The sequence below is a fragment of the Heterodontus francisci genome, chromosome 10 (assembly GCF_036365525.1).
Source record: "Heterodontus francisci isolate sHetFra1 chromosome 10, sHetFra1.hap1, whole genome shotgun sequence".
Lineage (NCBI taxonomy): Eukaryota > Metazoa > Chordata > Chondrichthyes > Heterodontiformes > Heterodontidae > Heterodontus > Heterodontus francisci.
Window position 1 is genome coordinate 32,290,149 of NC_090380.1, and position 14,616 is coordinate 32,304,764.

A 14,616-nucleotide genomic window follows, 5' to 3' on the forward strand; every position below is an offset into this window, starting at 1 on the left:
CCATATGTCCTCTCCCACCCCCCCAAAAACCAAGAAAAATGGGGACTAAATGGACTATTACAGATATCCAGCATGGATTTGTAAAAGGCAATTCACGTCTGATAAATGTAATCATGATTTTGAGGAAATATTGGACCGTATTGAGAGAAAATGCAGTGGATGTTGATTTTCAAAAGGCATTTGAGATGCTGCATTGGAACCACATGGTATCAAGGGGAATATGGAAGCATGGGTAGGAAGTTGGTTGATGGATGTCTTTTGAACTGGAGGATTGTAAATCATTGTGTTCTCTCTCTCATTTTCTTTTCTCTTTATACACTTGAGCATTGGAGGCACTGTACCAAAGTTTGCGGAGGCCATAAAAATAGGGAGCCTGGTTAACCATAAATAACTTCACAAGGATATAAACAGGCTAGTAGATTGCATAGATGACAGATGAAATTTACTGTGGAGAAATGGCAGGCAATACATTTTGGGAGATAAAATGGAGAGAGGATATGTATGAAATGGTAAAATTGAAAAAGGAGTGGAGAAGCAGAGAGACTTGTGGGTTTAGATGCAATAATTTTTAAAAGTGGGAGTGTGCTTTGGTAAAGCTGTTAAAAGGAGATGCAAAAAGCATATGGAATCCTAGGTTTTATAAGTAGAGATAGAGTGCAAAAGCAGAGGTAATGCAAGACATGTACAAATTATTGGTTAGGGCACATTCACAATATTGTCCTTTTTTAATACCTTTCTTCTGGAAGGGCACATTAGACATTTACTATGGACTATTACAGATATCCAGCATGATACCAGGGATTAGAGGTTTCAATTATGAGGAGAAACTGAGGCATTTTTTATCAAGACAGGTAAGGTTGAGTAGATCAGCTGACACTATTCAAAATTGGGAAGGGTTTTGACCAAGTTACTTAAGAAAATTATTTCCAGTAGTTTAGTGTGTGAGATCACCAGAACAATGTTAAGTTAAGAGAATTGTTTGCAATGCAGAGAGTTGTCAGGACATGAATTGCCTTGCCACAAACTAGTGGAAGAAGAAGCCACATTCGCTTTTAACATGAGGTGGATAAAAATTTGGAAAATAAAAATGTGCAAGGTTAGGGGAAAGAGCAGACACTTTGTTTTTCGAGAGTTGAGACCTACAGAACAGGAGTTGATCATTTAAGCCTATGGTGTCTATGCCAGCTCTTGGCTAAAGCAATCCAAGTCTGCCTGCTATTTCCCCATAGCCCTGTATTTTCCTCTGCTTCAAACTATGGTCTACAATGTTTTGTACAAATTTATCATGACTTCACTCTTCACTCCCTACCCCTATTTATAAAACTCACAATATTGTTGACCTTTTTTTTATAGCTTTTTCTAACTGCATTTGCTTTTCAGGAAATAATGTATTTGAATCCCTCAAGTCTCTTTGTTCATTTCTACCATCATATCTTTTCATTAAATGTATACCAAATAATCCTTATTTTTTTCCTCCCAAAACACATTATCTCTCTCTTGCTCACATTAAATTGCATCTGCCAACTTCTTGCCCATAGTCCTAACCTGTCCTTTACAGTCTGTCTTGATATTTGCCAAACCCTCTGTCAACAGCAGATTTCGGTTTGTGCTCCCTGTGCCTAAGTCCAAACAATTTAAATGGCCACGATAAAAGTGGACTCAATACTGACAGCACATCCATCCTTTATTCAATCTGAGCAATGTCCATTTACTTTTAATTTGCCTGTCATTTGAATTACTGTTTGTGCTGTTACTGTTCTTAATAATTCATATGGCTGAGTTTTTCTACTGAACCTATAAGGGCACCTGCCTTACCTTATCCACCTACCTTCTGAATATTCATATGCAAGACAATTACTGCAGCTACTACTTCTTCAAAATAAGAGCTTAGTTAAACATGATTTGCCTTCGACAAATCTATGTTGAATGTACTTGACTTACTCATGCATTCCAAATGCTCACTAATTTTATTTCCAATTATGGATTGTATGGCCTCCTCCTGTCATGAAAATTTTTAATCCTATGACTTACTGCTTTCAGAAGCAGTTGAATCTTTTGTATTGGTTTAGCTGTTTTAAAATGAGATCTTTTATGCAAGAAGCAGGTCAAAAAAAGCAGTGTAAGTTATGAATCTGCCTATAAAGGAAGCAGTTTTGTAATATAATGTGGCTGCTGAGTTTGTCACTTATACTGTGAGCATATTTGACCAGAATAGGTAATACATGTGTAAATAAAAGCAAACTACTGCAGATGCTGGAATACTGAAATAAAAACGAAGTGCTAGAAATACTCAGCAGCTCAGGCAGCATCTGTGGAGAGAGAAGCAAAGTTAATGTTTCAGGTCTGTGACCTTTCATTAGAACATACATACATGCATGTGTATGAGTTCATGCATGCACTGAAGTCATGGAAATGATTAAGTCAGTTTGACATGCAAATCCTGTGACATGCATTTAGTATGAAGTCTCATTTTCGATTCATTTAGTTTGCCCAAAACTTTTTCTGATGTTGAAGTTGGATAGCTTGCAGAGGTCTATGCAGGCAAGCAATGACAAAAATGTCATCTGATCATATCCACTTTAGAGCAGGCATCACTGATTAATCAGAAACTTGGCTGATCTTTCCTTCCCCACATCCCTGGGTAGGAGCATGTAGATGAACAGTTAAATCCACCACTACCCTGACTAAGGTGGTCTAATTCAAGACCGGGTAAAGGTTATATGTGGTATTTTCCCACCTGTATGATTTGTTACTGTGCATGACATAGTACATTAGTTAGCAGACCCATCTGAGAAGTTGTCATGTTATTTCTAATACTGAACTTTTACTGACTTTTTATAAATGGAAGACAGATTTGAGAAAATAAGAAAAATTGTCATCCTTCATCAGTTAGACTCTAAGAGTATAAAAAATGCTTGATACTTTCCCTGTTTCCTAAGCAGTACCATTTGATTTTGTTGAAGTAACACCAGTCTGGCATCCCAGTCCATAGCTGCCCAACCTTGGGAAACCTTGACTGGTGAAGTATGCAAAAGTACTGGTTTGGTAATGATTTTCTCCAGTCACTGGTGGGCTCTTATTTAGTTCCCAGTTTGATCAGAAGTATTCCTCTCAATGTCAAAGGAGGCACACATCGCACTGCTGTAAACTGTATTTCCAGAGAGTGGTAGAAATAGGACCATCAGCATCAATGAGAGTTCAAAAATTGGCTCTGTAACCATATATAATCTAAATATTTTTGGAGAAAGTTGGCTAGTGATTTACTTTTAGCAGAAATTTTTCATCTCTCCCCTCCCCAACTTAATTCCATATTAAATTTATTCGTAACACAAGGAAAAATCTAGTTATAATCCCAATCTTAACTATTTAAGGAAAATCCAAAGGATTGTTTCCCTGTGGGTAACACTATTAAGGCAGATGCTTCACCAAATTTTAATTTGACATTAGCATCTGCCTCTGAGATGAGTATAATTAAAAGAAGGAACATTCATGTCAATCATATTTCAGTAATGTGTAGTGGCAGGTATGTCTACTTGAATTGTGCATAACAAAAGTACAATTCTTGCTTTTTGTCCTTCCAAACCTGTATGTTAGAGTCAGAGTTTTACAGCACAGAAACAGGCCCTCTGGCCCAAGGCACCTGCGCCGACCATCAAGCACCCATACAATCTAATCAGCACTTGGCCTGTAGCCTTGTATGCTGTGGCATTTCAAGTGCTCATCGTAATACTTATTAAATGTTGTGAGGGTTCCTGCCTCTACCACCCCTCCAGGCAGTATGTTCCAGATTCCAACCACCCTCTGGGTGAAAACATTTTTCCTCAACTCCCCTCTTAACCTCCTGCCCCTTAGCTTAAATCTATGCCCCCTGGTTACTGACCCCTCCGCTAAGGGAAAAAGTTCCTTCCTATCCTATTGATGCCCCTCATAATTTTGTATACCTCAATCAGATCTCCCCTCAGCCTTCTGAAAACAACCCTAGCCTATCCAGTCTCTCTCCATAACTGAAATGTTCCAGCCCAAGCAACATCCTGGTGAATTCCTCTGCACCCTCTCCAGTGCAGTCACATCCTTCCTATAGTTTGGTGACCAGAACTGTACACAGTACTCCAGCAGTGGCCTAACCAGTGTTTTATACAGCTCTAACATAACCTGCCTGCTCCTATATTCTATGTCTTGGCTAATAAAGGCAAGTATCCCATATGCCTTCCTAACCACCTTATCAACCTATGCTGCTTCCTTCAGTGATCTATGGACAAGCACCTCGAGGTCCCTCTGTACTTCCTAGGGTCCTACCATCCATTGTATATTCCTTTGCCTTGCTCGTCCTCCCAAAATGCATCATCTCACACTTCTCAGGATTAAACTCCATCTGCCATTGCTCCGCCCATCTTGCCAGCCCATCTATATCATCCTGTAATCTAAGGTTTTCCTCCTCACTATTTACGACACCACCAATTTTCCTGTCATCTGTGAACTTACTGATCCTACCTACTATATTCACGTCTAAATCATTAATGTACACTACAAACAGTAAGGGTCCCAGCACCTATCCCTGTGGTACACCACTGGTCACAGTCCACCATGTGCAAAAACAGCCCTTGACTATCACCCTCTGCCACCAAGCCAATTTTGGATCCAATTGGGCAAATTACCCTGGATCCCATGGGCTCTAACCTTTTTAACCAAACACCCATGCGGGACCTTATCAAAAGCCTTACTGAAGTCCATGCAGACCATATCAACTGCTTTACCCTCATCTACATCTTGTCACCTCCTCGAAAAATTCAATCAAATTTGTTAGACATCATCTCCCCCTGACAAAGCCATGCTGACTATCCCTGATTAATCCCTGCATCTCCCCAAGTGGATATTAATCCTGTCTCTCAGAATTTTTCCAATAGTTTCCCTACCACTGACGTTAGACTCACAGGCCTATAATTACCTGGTTTTCCCCTACTACCCTTCTTGAATAATGGTACTACATTCGTTGTCCTCCAGTCCTCTGGTACCTCTCCTGTGGCCAGAGAGGATTTGAAAATGTGTGTCAGAAACCCTGCAATCTCCTCCCTTGCTTCACATGACAGCCTGGGATACATCTCATCTGGGCCTGGGGATTTATCCACTTTTAAGCCAGCTAAAACTGCTAATACCTCCCTTTCAATGCTAATTTGTTTGAGTATATCACAGTCTTCCTCCCTGATCTCTACACCTACATCATCCTTCTCCATAGTGAACACAGATGAAAAATAATCATTTAAAACCTCACCTACATCCTCCGGCTCCACACACACATTGCCACTTTGGTCCCTATTGCGCCCTACTCTTTCCCTGGTTATCCTCTTGCCCTTGATATCCTTTCAAAACGCCTTGGGATTTTCCTTTATCTTGCCCGCCAATGGTTTTTCATGCCCCCTCTTCGCTCTCCTAATTACTTTAAGTACCCCCCCCCCCCCCCCCCCCCCAAACACTTTCTATACTCCTCTCGGACCTCCACTGTTTTCAGCCCCCTGAATCTGCCATAAGCCTCCTTTTTTCCCCTTTATCCAATCCTCCATATCCCTTGACATCCAGGGTTCCCTTGATTTGTTGGTCCTACCCTTCACCTTTACAGGAACATATTGGACCTGAACCCTCACTATTTACTTTCTGAATGACTCCCAATGGTCTGATGTAGACATTTCTCTAAGAAGCTGCTCCCAGTCCACTTTGGCCATATCCTGTTTTATCATATAGAAATCTGCCTTTCCCCAATTCAGTACTTTTATTTCTGGTCCCTCTATGTCCTTTTCCATAACTACCTTAAATCTTAGAGTTATGGTCACTATCCCCGACATGTTCCCCCACTGACACTTCTACCACTTGTCCAGCTTCATTCCCCAGGATTAAATCCAGAACCACTCCTCCTCTTGTAGGACTCTATATGTGCTGGCTCAAAAAACACTCCTGAATGCACTTGAAGAATTCTGCCCCCTTTCAGCTTTTTCCACTAATACTATCCCCTCTAATATAGGGGAAGTTGAAATCCCCTACTATTAGTACCCTATTATTTATGCACCTCTGAGATTTGCCTACATATCTGCTCCTCTATTTCTCCCTAACTGTTTGGAGGCCTGTAGTGAACTCCCAGCCAAGTGATTGCCCCTTTTTGTTTTTAAGTTCTACCCATATGGCCTCATTTGAGGAACCTTCTAAGATATCATCCCTCCCTACTGCAGTAATTGACTCCTTAATCAACAGTGCAATGCCGCCACCTCTTTTATCCCCTCCCCTGTCACGCCTCAAGATTCTATACCCTGGGATATTAAGCTGCTAGTCCTGCCCTTCTCCCAACCATGTCTCAGTGATAGCAATAATATCATAATCGAATGTGTTAATCAATGCCTTACTTGCAAGACTCCTTGCATTAAAATAGATGCAATCCAGCCTTGCATTATTTGCTCTGCCTTCCAGATTGACTGAATTTCTCTTCTATATTTGGCTGTGTTCCTCCACTCTGTATCCCACCCCCCTGCCAAATTAGTTTAAACCACCCACACACCTCCCCCTGACAAAGCCATGCTGACTATCCCTGATTAATTCCTGCATCTCCAAGTGGATATTAATCCTGTCTCTCAGAATTTCCTGTGTCTCGGTCTCTTCCCCCTCGCGCGCGCGCCCGCTCTCTCGGGGTTTCACTCCTGCGCGCGCCCGCCCTCTTGGTCTCTCCCTCGCGCGCGCGACTGCTCTCTGGGTCTCTCCCTCTCGCGCGCGCGACCGCTCTCTCGGTCTCTCCCTCTCGCGCGCGCGACCGCTCTCTGGGTCTCTCCCTCTCGCGCGCGCGACCGCTCTCTGGGTCTCTCCCTCACGCGCGCGCGACCGCTCTCTGGGTCTCTCCCTCTCGCGCGCGCGACCGCTCTCTCGGTCTCTCCCTCTCGCGCGCGCGACCGCTCTCTGGGTCTCTCCCTCTCGCGCGCGCGACCGCTCTCTCGGTCTCTCCCTCTCGCGCGCGCGACCGCTCTCTCGGTCTCTCCCTCTCGCGCGCGCGACCGCTCTCTCGGTCTCTCCCTCTCGCGCGCGCGACCGCTCTCTCGGTCTCTCCCTCTCGCGCGCGCGACCGCTCTCTCGGTCTCTCCCTCTCGCGCGCGCGACCGCTCTCTCGGTCTCTCCCTCTCGCGCGCGCGACCGCTCTCTCGGTCTCTCCCTCTCGCGCGCGCGACCGCTCTCTGGGTCTCTCCCTCTCGCGCGCGCGACCGCTCTCTGGGTCTCTCCCTCTCGCGCGCGCGACCGCTCTCTGGGTCTCTCCCTCTCGCGCGCGCGACCGCTCTCTGGGTCTCTCCCTCTCGCGCGCGCGACCGCTCTCTGGGTCTCTCCCTCTCGCGCGCGCGACCGCTCTCTGGGTCTCTCCCTCTCGCGCGCAGCGACCGCTCTCTGGGTCTCTCCCTCTCGCGCGCGCGACCGCTCTCTGGGTCTCTCCCTCTCGCGCGCGCGACCGCTCTCTGGGTCTCTCCCTCTCGCGCGCGCGACCGCTCTCTGGGTCTCTCCCTCTCGCGCGCGCGACCGCTCTCTGGGTCTCTCCCTCTCGCGCGCGCGACCGCTCTCTGGGTCTCTCCCTCTCGCGCGCGCGACCGCTCTCTGGGTCTCTCCCTCTCGCGCGCGCGACCGCTCTCTGGGTCTCTCCCTCTCGCGCGCGCGACCGCTCTCTGGGTCTCTCCCTCTCGCGCGCGCGACCGCTCTCTGGGTCTCTCCCTCTCGCGCGCGCGACCGCTCTCTGGGTCTCTCCCTCTCGCGCGCGCGACCGCTCTCTGGGTCTCTCCCTCTCGCGCGCGAGACCGCTCTCTGGGTCTCTCCCTCTCGCGCGCGCGACCGCTCTCTGGGTCTCTCCCTCTCGCGCGCGCGACCGCTCTCTGGGTCTCTCCCTCTCGCGCGCGCGACCGCTCTCTGGGTCTCTCCCTCTCGCGCGCGCGACCGCTCTCTGGGTCTCTCCCTCTCGCGCGCGCGACCGCTCTCTGGGTCTCTCCCTCTCGCGCGCGCGACCGCTCTCTGGGTCTCTCCCTCTCGCGCGCGCGACCGCTCTCTGGGTCTCTCCCTCTCGCGCGCGCGACCGCTCTCTGGGTCTCTCCCTCTCGCGCGCGCGACCGCTCTCTGGGTCTCTCCCTCTCGCGCGCGCGACCGCTCTCTGGGTCTCTCCCTCTCGCGCGCGCGACCGCTCTCTGGGTCTCTCCCTCTCGCGCGCGCGACCGCTCTCTGGGTCTCTCCCTCTCGCGCGCGCGACCGCTCTCTGGGTCTCTCCCTCTCGCGCGCGCGACCGCTCTCTGGGTCTCTCCCTCTCGCGCGCGCGACCGCTCTCTGGGTCTCTCCCTCTCGCGCGCGCGACCGCTCTCTGGGTCTCTCCCTCTCGCGCGCGCGACCGCTCTCTGGGTCTCTCCCTCTCGCGCGCGCGACCGCTCTCTGGGTCTCTCCCTCTCGCGCGCGCGACCGCTCTCTGGGTCTCTCCCTCTCGCGCGCGCGACCGCTCTCTGGGTCTCTCCCTCTCGCGCGCGCGACCGCTCTCTGGGTCTCTCCCTCTCGCGCGCGCGACCGCTCTCTGGGTCTCTCCCTCTCGCGCGCGCGACCGCTCTCTGGGTCTCTCCCTCTCGCGCGCGCGACCGCTCTCTGGGTCTCTCCCTCTCGCGCGCGCGACCGCTCTCTGGGTCTCTCCCTCTCGCGCGCGCGACCGCTCTCTGGGTCTCTCCCTCTCGCGCGCGCGACCGCTCTCTGGGTCTCTCCCTCTCGCGCGCGCGACCGCTCTCTGGGTCTCTCCCTCTCGCGCGCGCGACCGCTCTCTGGGTCTCTCCCTCTCGCGCGCGCGACCGCTCTCTGGGTCTCTCCCTCTCGCGCGCGCGACCGCTCTCTGGGTCTCTCCCTCTCGCGCGCGCGACCGCTCTCTGGGTCTCTCCCTCTCGCGCGCGCGACCGCTCTCTGGGTCTCTCCCTCTCGCGCGCGCGACCGCTCTCTGGGTCTCTCCCTCTCGCGCGCGCGACCGCTCTCTGGGTCTCTCCCTCTCGCGCGCGCGACCGCTCTCTGGGTCTCTCCCTCTCGCGCGCGCGACCGCTCTCTGGGTCTCTCCCTCTCGCGCGCGCGACCGCTCTCTCGGTCTCTCCCTCTCGCGCGCGCGACCGCTCTCTCGGTCTCTCCCTCTCGCGCGCGCGCCCGCTCTCTCGGTCTCTCCCTCGCCCTCTCTCTCGGTCTCTCGCGCCCGCCCCCGGCCTCTCGCGCCCGCCCCCGGCCTCTCGCGCCCGCCCCCGGTCTCAGAAAATGCTGCAAGCAATCATTAGGTTGGGCAGCATCTATTGAGAGAGCAAGCATGTTAATGTTTCAGGTGTGGACCCTTCATCAGATATCATGACCTATTATGTTTGCATTTTCAAAAGTGTAGAATAACCAGATTACACTGAAGAGGTTGATTTTTTTTAAAAAAAGACAAAACTAGTCATTTAGAATTTAATACATATAGCAAAATAAAGGATTTATCCATATTTTGTTACTATGATTAATGTACTTAAAGCACTATGTTTGCACACTTTTAGATTCAAAAGAAAATCGAAAAGAAAAACCTGGGAAGAGCCATCTACTAAATAATCCTCTTAAGAGCAGTGGTAAGTATACTTGGATGATATGTTAAGGGAGACTGATTACAAAATTTTCTTGTACAATACTTTAACAGCATTGTTGAAAATAGAGATGTTGTCGAAGCTTTTCGTCTGGCACTCATCAGGACAATCCGTAAAGATAACCAATGTAACAGCAACTTATACTGTAAGTGAACTCTGGTAGAGGCGTTGCCATGGAGAATGCACCAGTTTATGGTGACTGGCAGTTAACTGCCAAGTTTGTTTGAAATTTAAACCAGGCAGCTTGACTGATCAAGGTATTGTCCTGAGAAATGAACCAGCGAATGGCTTTCACTTCACTTCACTTCAGCTGAAACAGGTGCAATGTTTGTACATATTCTTTCTGTCTGCAAAGAACAGGGCCCTGTGTATTAATACATGTAGCTTCCAGTACACGCAAATGCGCCATACTGCGAGCCTTACTGATGTTAAATTGGTTGTCAGCGCAGTTCTTAGCACGCTGAGGATTATTTACCAAACGTTGTTCAATCGCGGAATCCCATCTCATATTGGACACTGTGTTCTGAGTTTTGCAAGTATGGGCTGGTTGGGTACGGCAAAAGGGGTATGTTGTTTGATATGATTCGCCAGTCTTTGGGACGTACAGTCTATATACCTAGCGTTGCACTGGCATTGAAATTCATACATCACATTACTCATTTGTGCGATAGGCAGGACGTCTTTTTGGTTGGACGGCAGCATCCTGTTAGTGGTGAACACCACACATGTTGCTGCTGCATAGTAGCTGAGTGAAATGGCTAACTTTACCTGTTGCGCAAATTTCTGGGTTACATTACCCTTCCAGGGTACGTTAACGGTATGTGATTTGTTTTGTGCCTTTTACACCTACAGCATGTATTGGTATCTTGCAGTACATATCAGTGTGGTATGTGTTTTTTATTCTGGTTATATTTTTATTGATTACCAATGGCTTGAAAATACCCTTTTTTCCCATTTAATTTTGTAATATTTGACAAACTTTATTATTGTGTATCTTGCATGCAAACAAGATTTTACCATACTGAAGTGGTTAAAATGCAATTCCAAAATTCTTTTTTACAGAAATTATTTTGAGTGTTTACTTCACATGATTTCCACAAGTAATTGCAATAGCTCTGGAAAAGATTGGGCGGAATTTTACCAACCTGGGCGATGTGCTTGGAGGCAGGGAAGCGTTGGGAAATTAGTGGGGAGGTGCCTGGAAACTGCTCCCCCATGCAGTCGCACTGCCGTAAGTTTCCCAGTGGTGGGACTGGCTTGGCTGCCTGCTGAATGGAGCAGGCAGCCAATTTCAATACTTATAGGACCAATTAAGGGCATTTTTCCCCGAGCCACTGGTATTTTGCCAGCCGTGGAACAGCCCCCTGGGAGTCTGCCAGTTGCATGGAGGAGGCCTCCCTGTGGCTTCCCGGGGTGTTATCTGATTCAGAGGCTTCATGACCCAGGGAGGGGGCCCCGAGGGCCCCGACGCTGCTGCTGGAAAGGTTTCCCCTCTGTTTGCTTGGCCCATCAAAAAAATGAAGTCATGCTCACCCTCCTGTAGTTTGAGGCACCCTCGCATTCTCCTACCTGCCTCAGCAGTGGCACCTTTCTGTGACTTTGCTGAGACTCCAGAGTTGTTGGCCCTCTGATTGTGCCAGCAGCATGAACACCCACCCGGCTGCCATTCTGAATTGGCTTATTCACCAGCGTTATTGCTCTTAATTGCCTTCTGCCAATATGGCCGGAGAAATCCCGCCTCTCACCCGTGTGGACCTCAGACCTGGAAGGCACCCCAACGACATGACCTCCACTGTTTTGGAAAAACCTCGTCCATTGTGTTTGTTGATAAACTTGATGGCACTTTTAACACACAGATGGCTCTTGGCAAAGAATAACTTGGTTTTTCCCCTTGTTAATTTGTTACAGCTTCAAATGCGTTTACTGTACAAAATGCTGTTAATCTTAACTGCTTAACGCAATTGAGAATGGAGTTAGCAGAACTCTACATCATGCAGAGGATACGGTAGCCTATTTCCATCTAGTAGCATTTAATTGTATCAGGTTGAGGCAGAGAGAAATTGGAACTATTTTGAATTCTTCGTTTTTAGATAATTGTAAATAATTTGAAAGTATAGTTTCAAAAACATTTTTGAAAAAATCCGGAAGCTGGGCTTTATCAATGGAGGCATAGAGTACAAAAACAAGGAAGTTGTGATAAACCTGTTTAAAACACCGGTTCAGCCTCAACTGGAGTATTGTGTCCAGTTCTGGGCACCACAGTTTTCTGTTACATGAGTAGGTTAGAGAAGCTGGGATTGTTCTCCTCGGAGAAGAGAAGATTAAGAGGAGATTTGATAGAGGTGTTCAAAATCATGAGGGGTCTGGATAGGGTAGATTGGGAAAAACTCTTTCCACTGGCAGAAAGATCCAGAACTAGAGGACACCGATTTAAGGTGATTGGCAAAAGAAGCACAGCAACATGAGGAAAAACATTTTTACGCAGTGAGTGGTTAGGATCTGGGGTGCATTGCCTGAGAGTGTGGTGGAGGCAGATTCAATCGAGGCTTTTGAAAGAGAACTGGATAATTATCTGGAGAGAAAGAAATTGCAGGGCTACAGGGATGTTGTATTTTTATCTTGAGCCCTTTTAGTGATGGCTCACTATTATTTAAAAATTATTGATAAATTTCTTAGTGCAATTCATAAGACATTTCTGAGCATTAGCATGGTTTTTTTTTCATTCCTGGAATTTGAGCCTCTCTGGCAATGTCAACATTTATTGCAGATCTTGAATTGCCCTTGTTGTTTAGATACAGCCACAGTACTGTTCGGGAAGGAATGCCAGGATTTTGACCCAGTGACCCGGAAGAAAATACTGCGGGCTTGTAAGAAAGGTACTGCAATAATCATGGGTGATTCTAATATGCATGTAGACTGGATTAATCAAATTGGCAAGGGCAGCCTCGCGAGAGTTCATTGAAGGTGTTAGAGATTGTTTTTTGGAGCAATATGTTGTGGAACCAACCAGGAAGCTGGCTATTCTAGATTTGGTATTGTGTAATGAGGTGGGATTAATTAATGATCTCATAGCTAAGGATCCTCTAGGGAGGAGTGATCATAGCATGCTAGAATTTCAAATTCAGTTTGAGGGCGAGAAACTGGAGTCCCACACGAGTGTTCTGGAGTTAAACAAAGGTAAATACATAGGCATGAGGACAGATTTGGCCCTAGTGGACTGGGCAGGAAGACTAAAAGGTAGGACAGTTGATGAGCAGTGGCAAATGTTTAAGGAGATATTCAATTCCTCCCAACTATAATATATTCCAGAGAGGAAGAAAGATTCGAAGAGGGGGAAAAACATCCATGGCTAAGCAAGGAAGTTAAGGATAACATAAAGGCAAAAACTAAGGCACACCATATTGCAAAGGCTAGTGGCAGGCTGGATGATTGGGAGACTTTTAAAGAGCAACACAGGGTTACTAAAAAAGTAATAAAAAGAGGAAAGGTAAATTATGAAAGAAAACTAGCGCAAAATATAAAAACGGATAGCAAAAGCTTCTATAAGTATATAAAAGGCAAGAGAGTAGCTAAAGTGAATGCTGGTCCCTTGGAGGATGAGACTGGGGAGTTAATAGAGGGGAACACAAAAATGGCGGAGATATTTTGCCTCAGTTTTCACGGTGGAGGACACTAGTGCCATCCCAATAGTAACAGGAAATGCAGAGGTTATCGAAAGAGAGGAACTTAGAAAAATCATCACTAGGGAAAAAGTACTGAACAAACTATTGGGATTGAAGGCAGACAAGTCCCCAGGACCTGATGGCCTACATCCTAGGTCTTAAAGGAAGTGGCAATGGAGATAGTGGATCCATTGGTTATAATATTCCAAAATTCCCTGGATGCGGGAAAGGTTCCAGTGGATTGAAAAAGAGCTAATATAACGCCCTTATTCAAAAAGGGAGGGAGGCAGAAAGTAGGAAACTACAGACCAGTTAGTTTAACATCTGTCGGGAAATTGTTAGAATCCATTATTAAGGAAGTAGTAGCAGGACATTTATAAAGTCAAAACGCAATCCATCAGAGTCAGCATGGTTTTATGAAGGGTAAATCATGTTTGATTAATTTGCTAGAGTTCTTTGAAGCTGTAAGAAGCAAAGTGGATAATCGGGATCCTGTAGCTGTAGTATATCTGGACTTCCAGAAGGCATTTGATAAGGTGCTGCACAAAAGGTTAATACACAAGGTAAGATCACATGGGGTTAGGGGCAATTTATTAGCCTGGATGGAGGATTGGCTAACCAACAGAAAACAGAGAGTTGGGATAAATGGGTCTTTTTCTGGTTGGCAAGATGTAACTAGTGGGATGTCACGGGTTTCAGTCCTCGGGCCCCAACTATTTACAATATATATTAATGACTTGGATGCAGGGATAGAAGGTGCTATAGCCAAATTTGCAGATGACCCTAAAATAGGTTGGATAATAAGTTGCAATAAGGAAATAACAAATTAACAAATGGATATGGATAGATTAGGTGAATGGGCCAAAATTTGGCAGAAGGAGTTTAACGTGGATAAGTGTGAGGTTATCCACTTTGGTTGGAAGAATAGAAAGTCAAATTATTAGCTAAATGGAGAGAAACTTCAGAATGCTTCAGTGCAGAGGGATCTGGGTGTCCTCGTGCATGAATCGCAGAAAACTAATATGCAGGTACAGCACGTAATAAGGAAGACAAATGGAATTTTGGCATTTATTGCTAAAAGAATAGAATATAAAAGTAGGGAAGTGTTGCTGCAACTGTACAAGGCATTAGTGAGACCACAACTGGAGTATTGCGTACAGTTTTGGTCCCCTTACTTGAAGAGGGATGTAGTTGCATTGGACGCAGTTCAGAGGAGGTTCGCTAGATTGATTCCAGGGATGAGGGGTTTGTCTTATGAAGAGAGATTGAGCAGTTTAAGCCTTTACTCTCTAGAGTTTATAAGAATGAGAGGAGATCTAATT

At 46.9% G+C, this 14,616-nt stretch overlaps 1 protein-coding gene across 11 annotated transcripts in view; it reads left to right on the plus strand.

Moving 5' to 3' along the window:
- scml2 (Scm polycomb group protein like 2) overlaps positions 1-14,616 on the plus strand; it is a 204,282-nt gene that overhangs the window by 82,862 nt on the left and 106,804 nt on the right. For 4 of the 11 annotated variants that reach the window (XM_068040385.1, XM_068040395.1, XM_068040386.1 and 1 more), the window contains 2 exons: positions 9,549-9,617; positions 12,425-12,508. The exons of 2 other annotated variants lie outside the window; for them this stretch is intronic. In XM_068040385.1, the coding sequence (XP_067896486.1) occupies positions 9,549-9,617; positions 12,425-12,508 (153 nt within the window). Of the gene's footprint in view, positions 1-9,548; positions 9,618-12,424; positions 12,509-14,616 lie in introns of those variants that run through there. 5 more of the 11 variants (XM_068040396.1, XM_068040387.1, XM_068040393.1 and 2 more) reach the window with 2 other exon arrangements.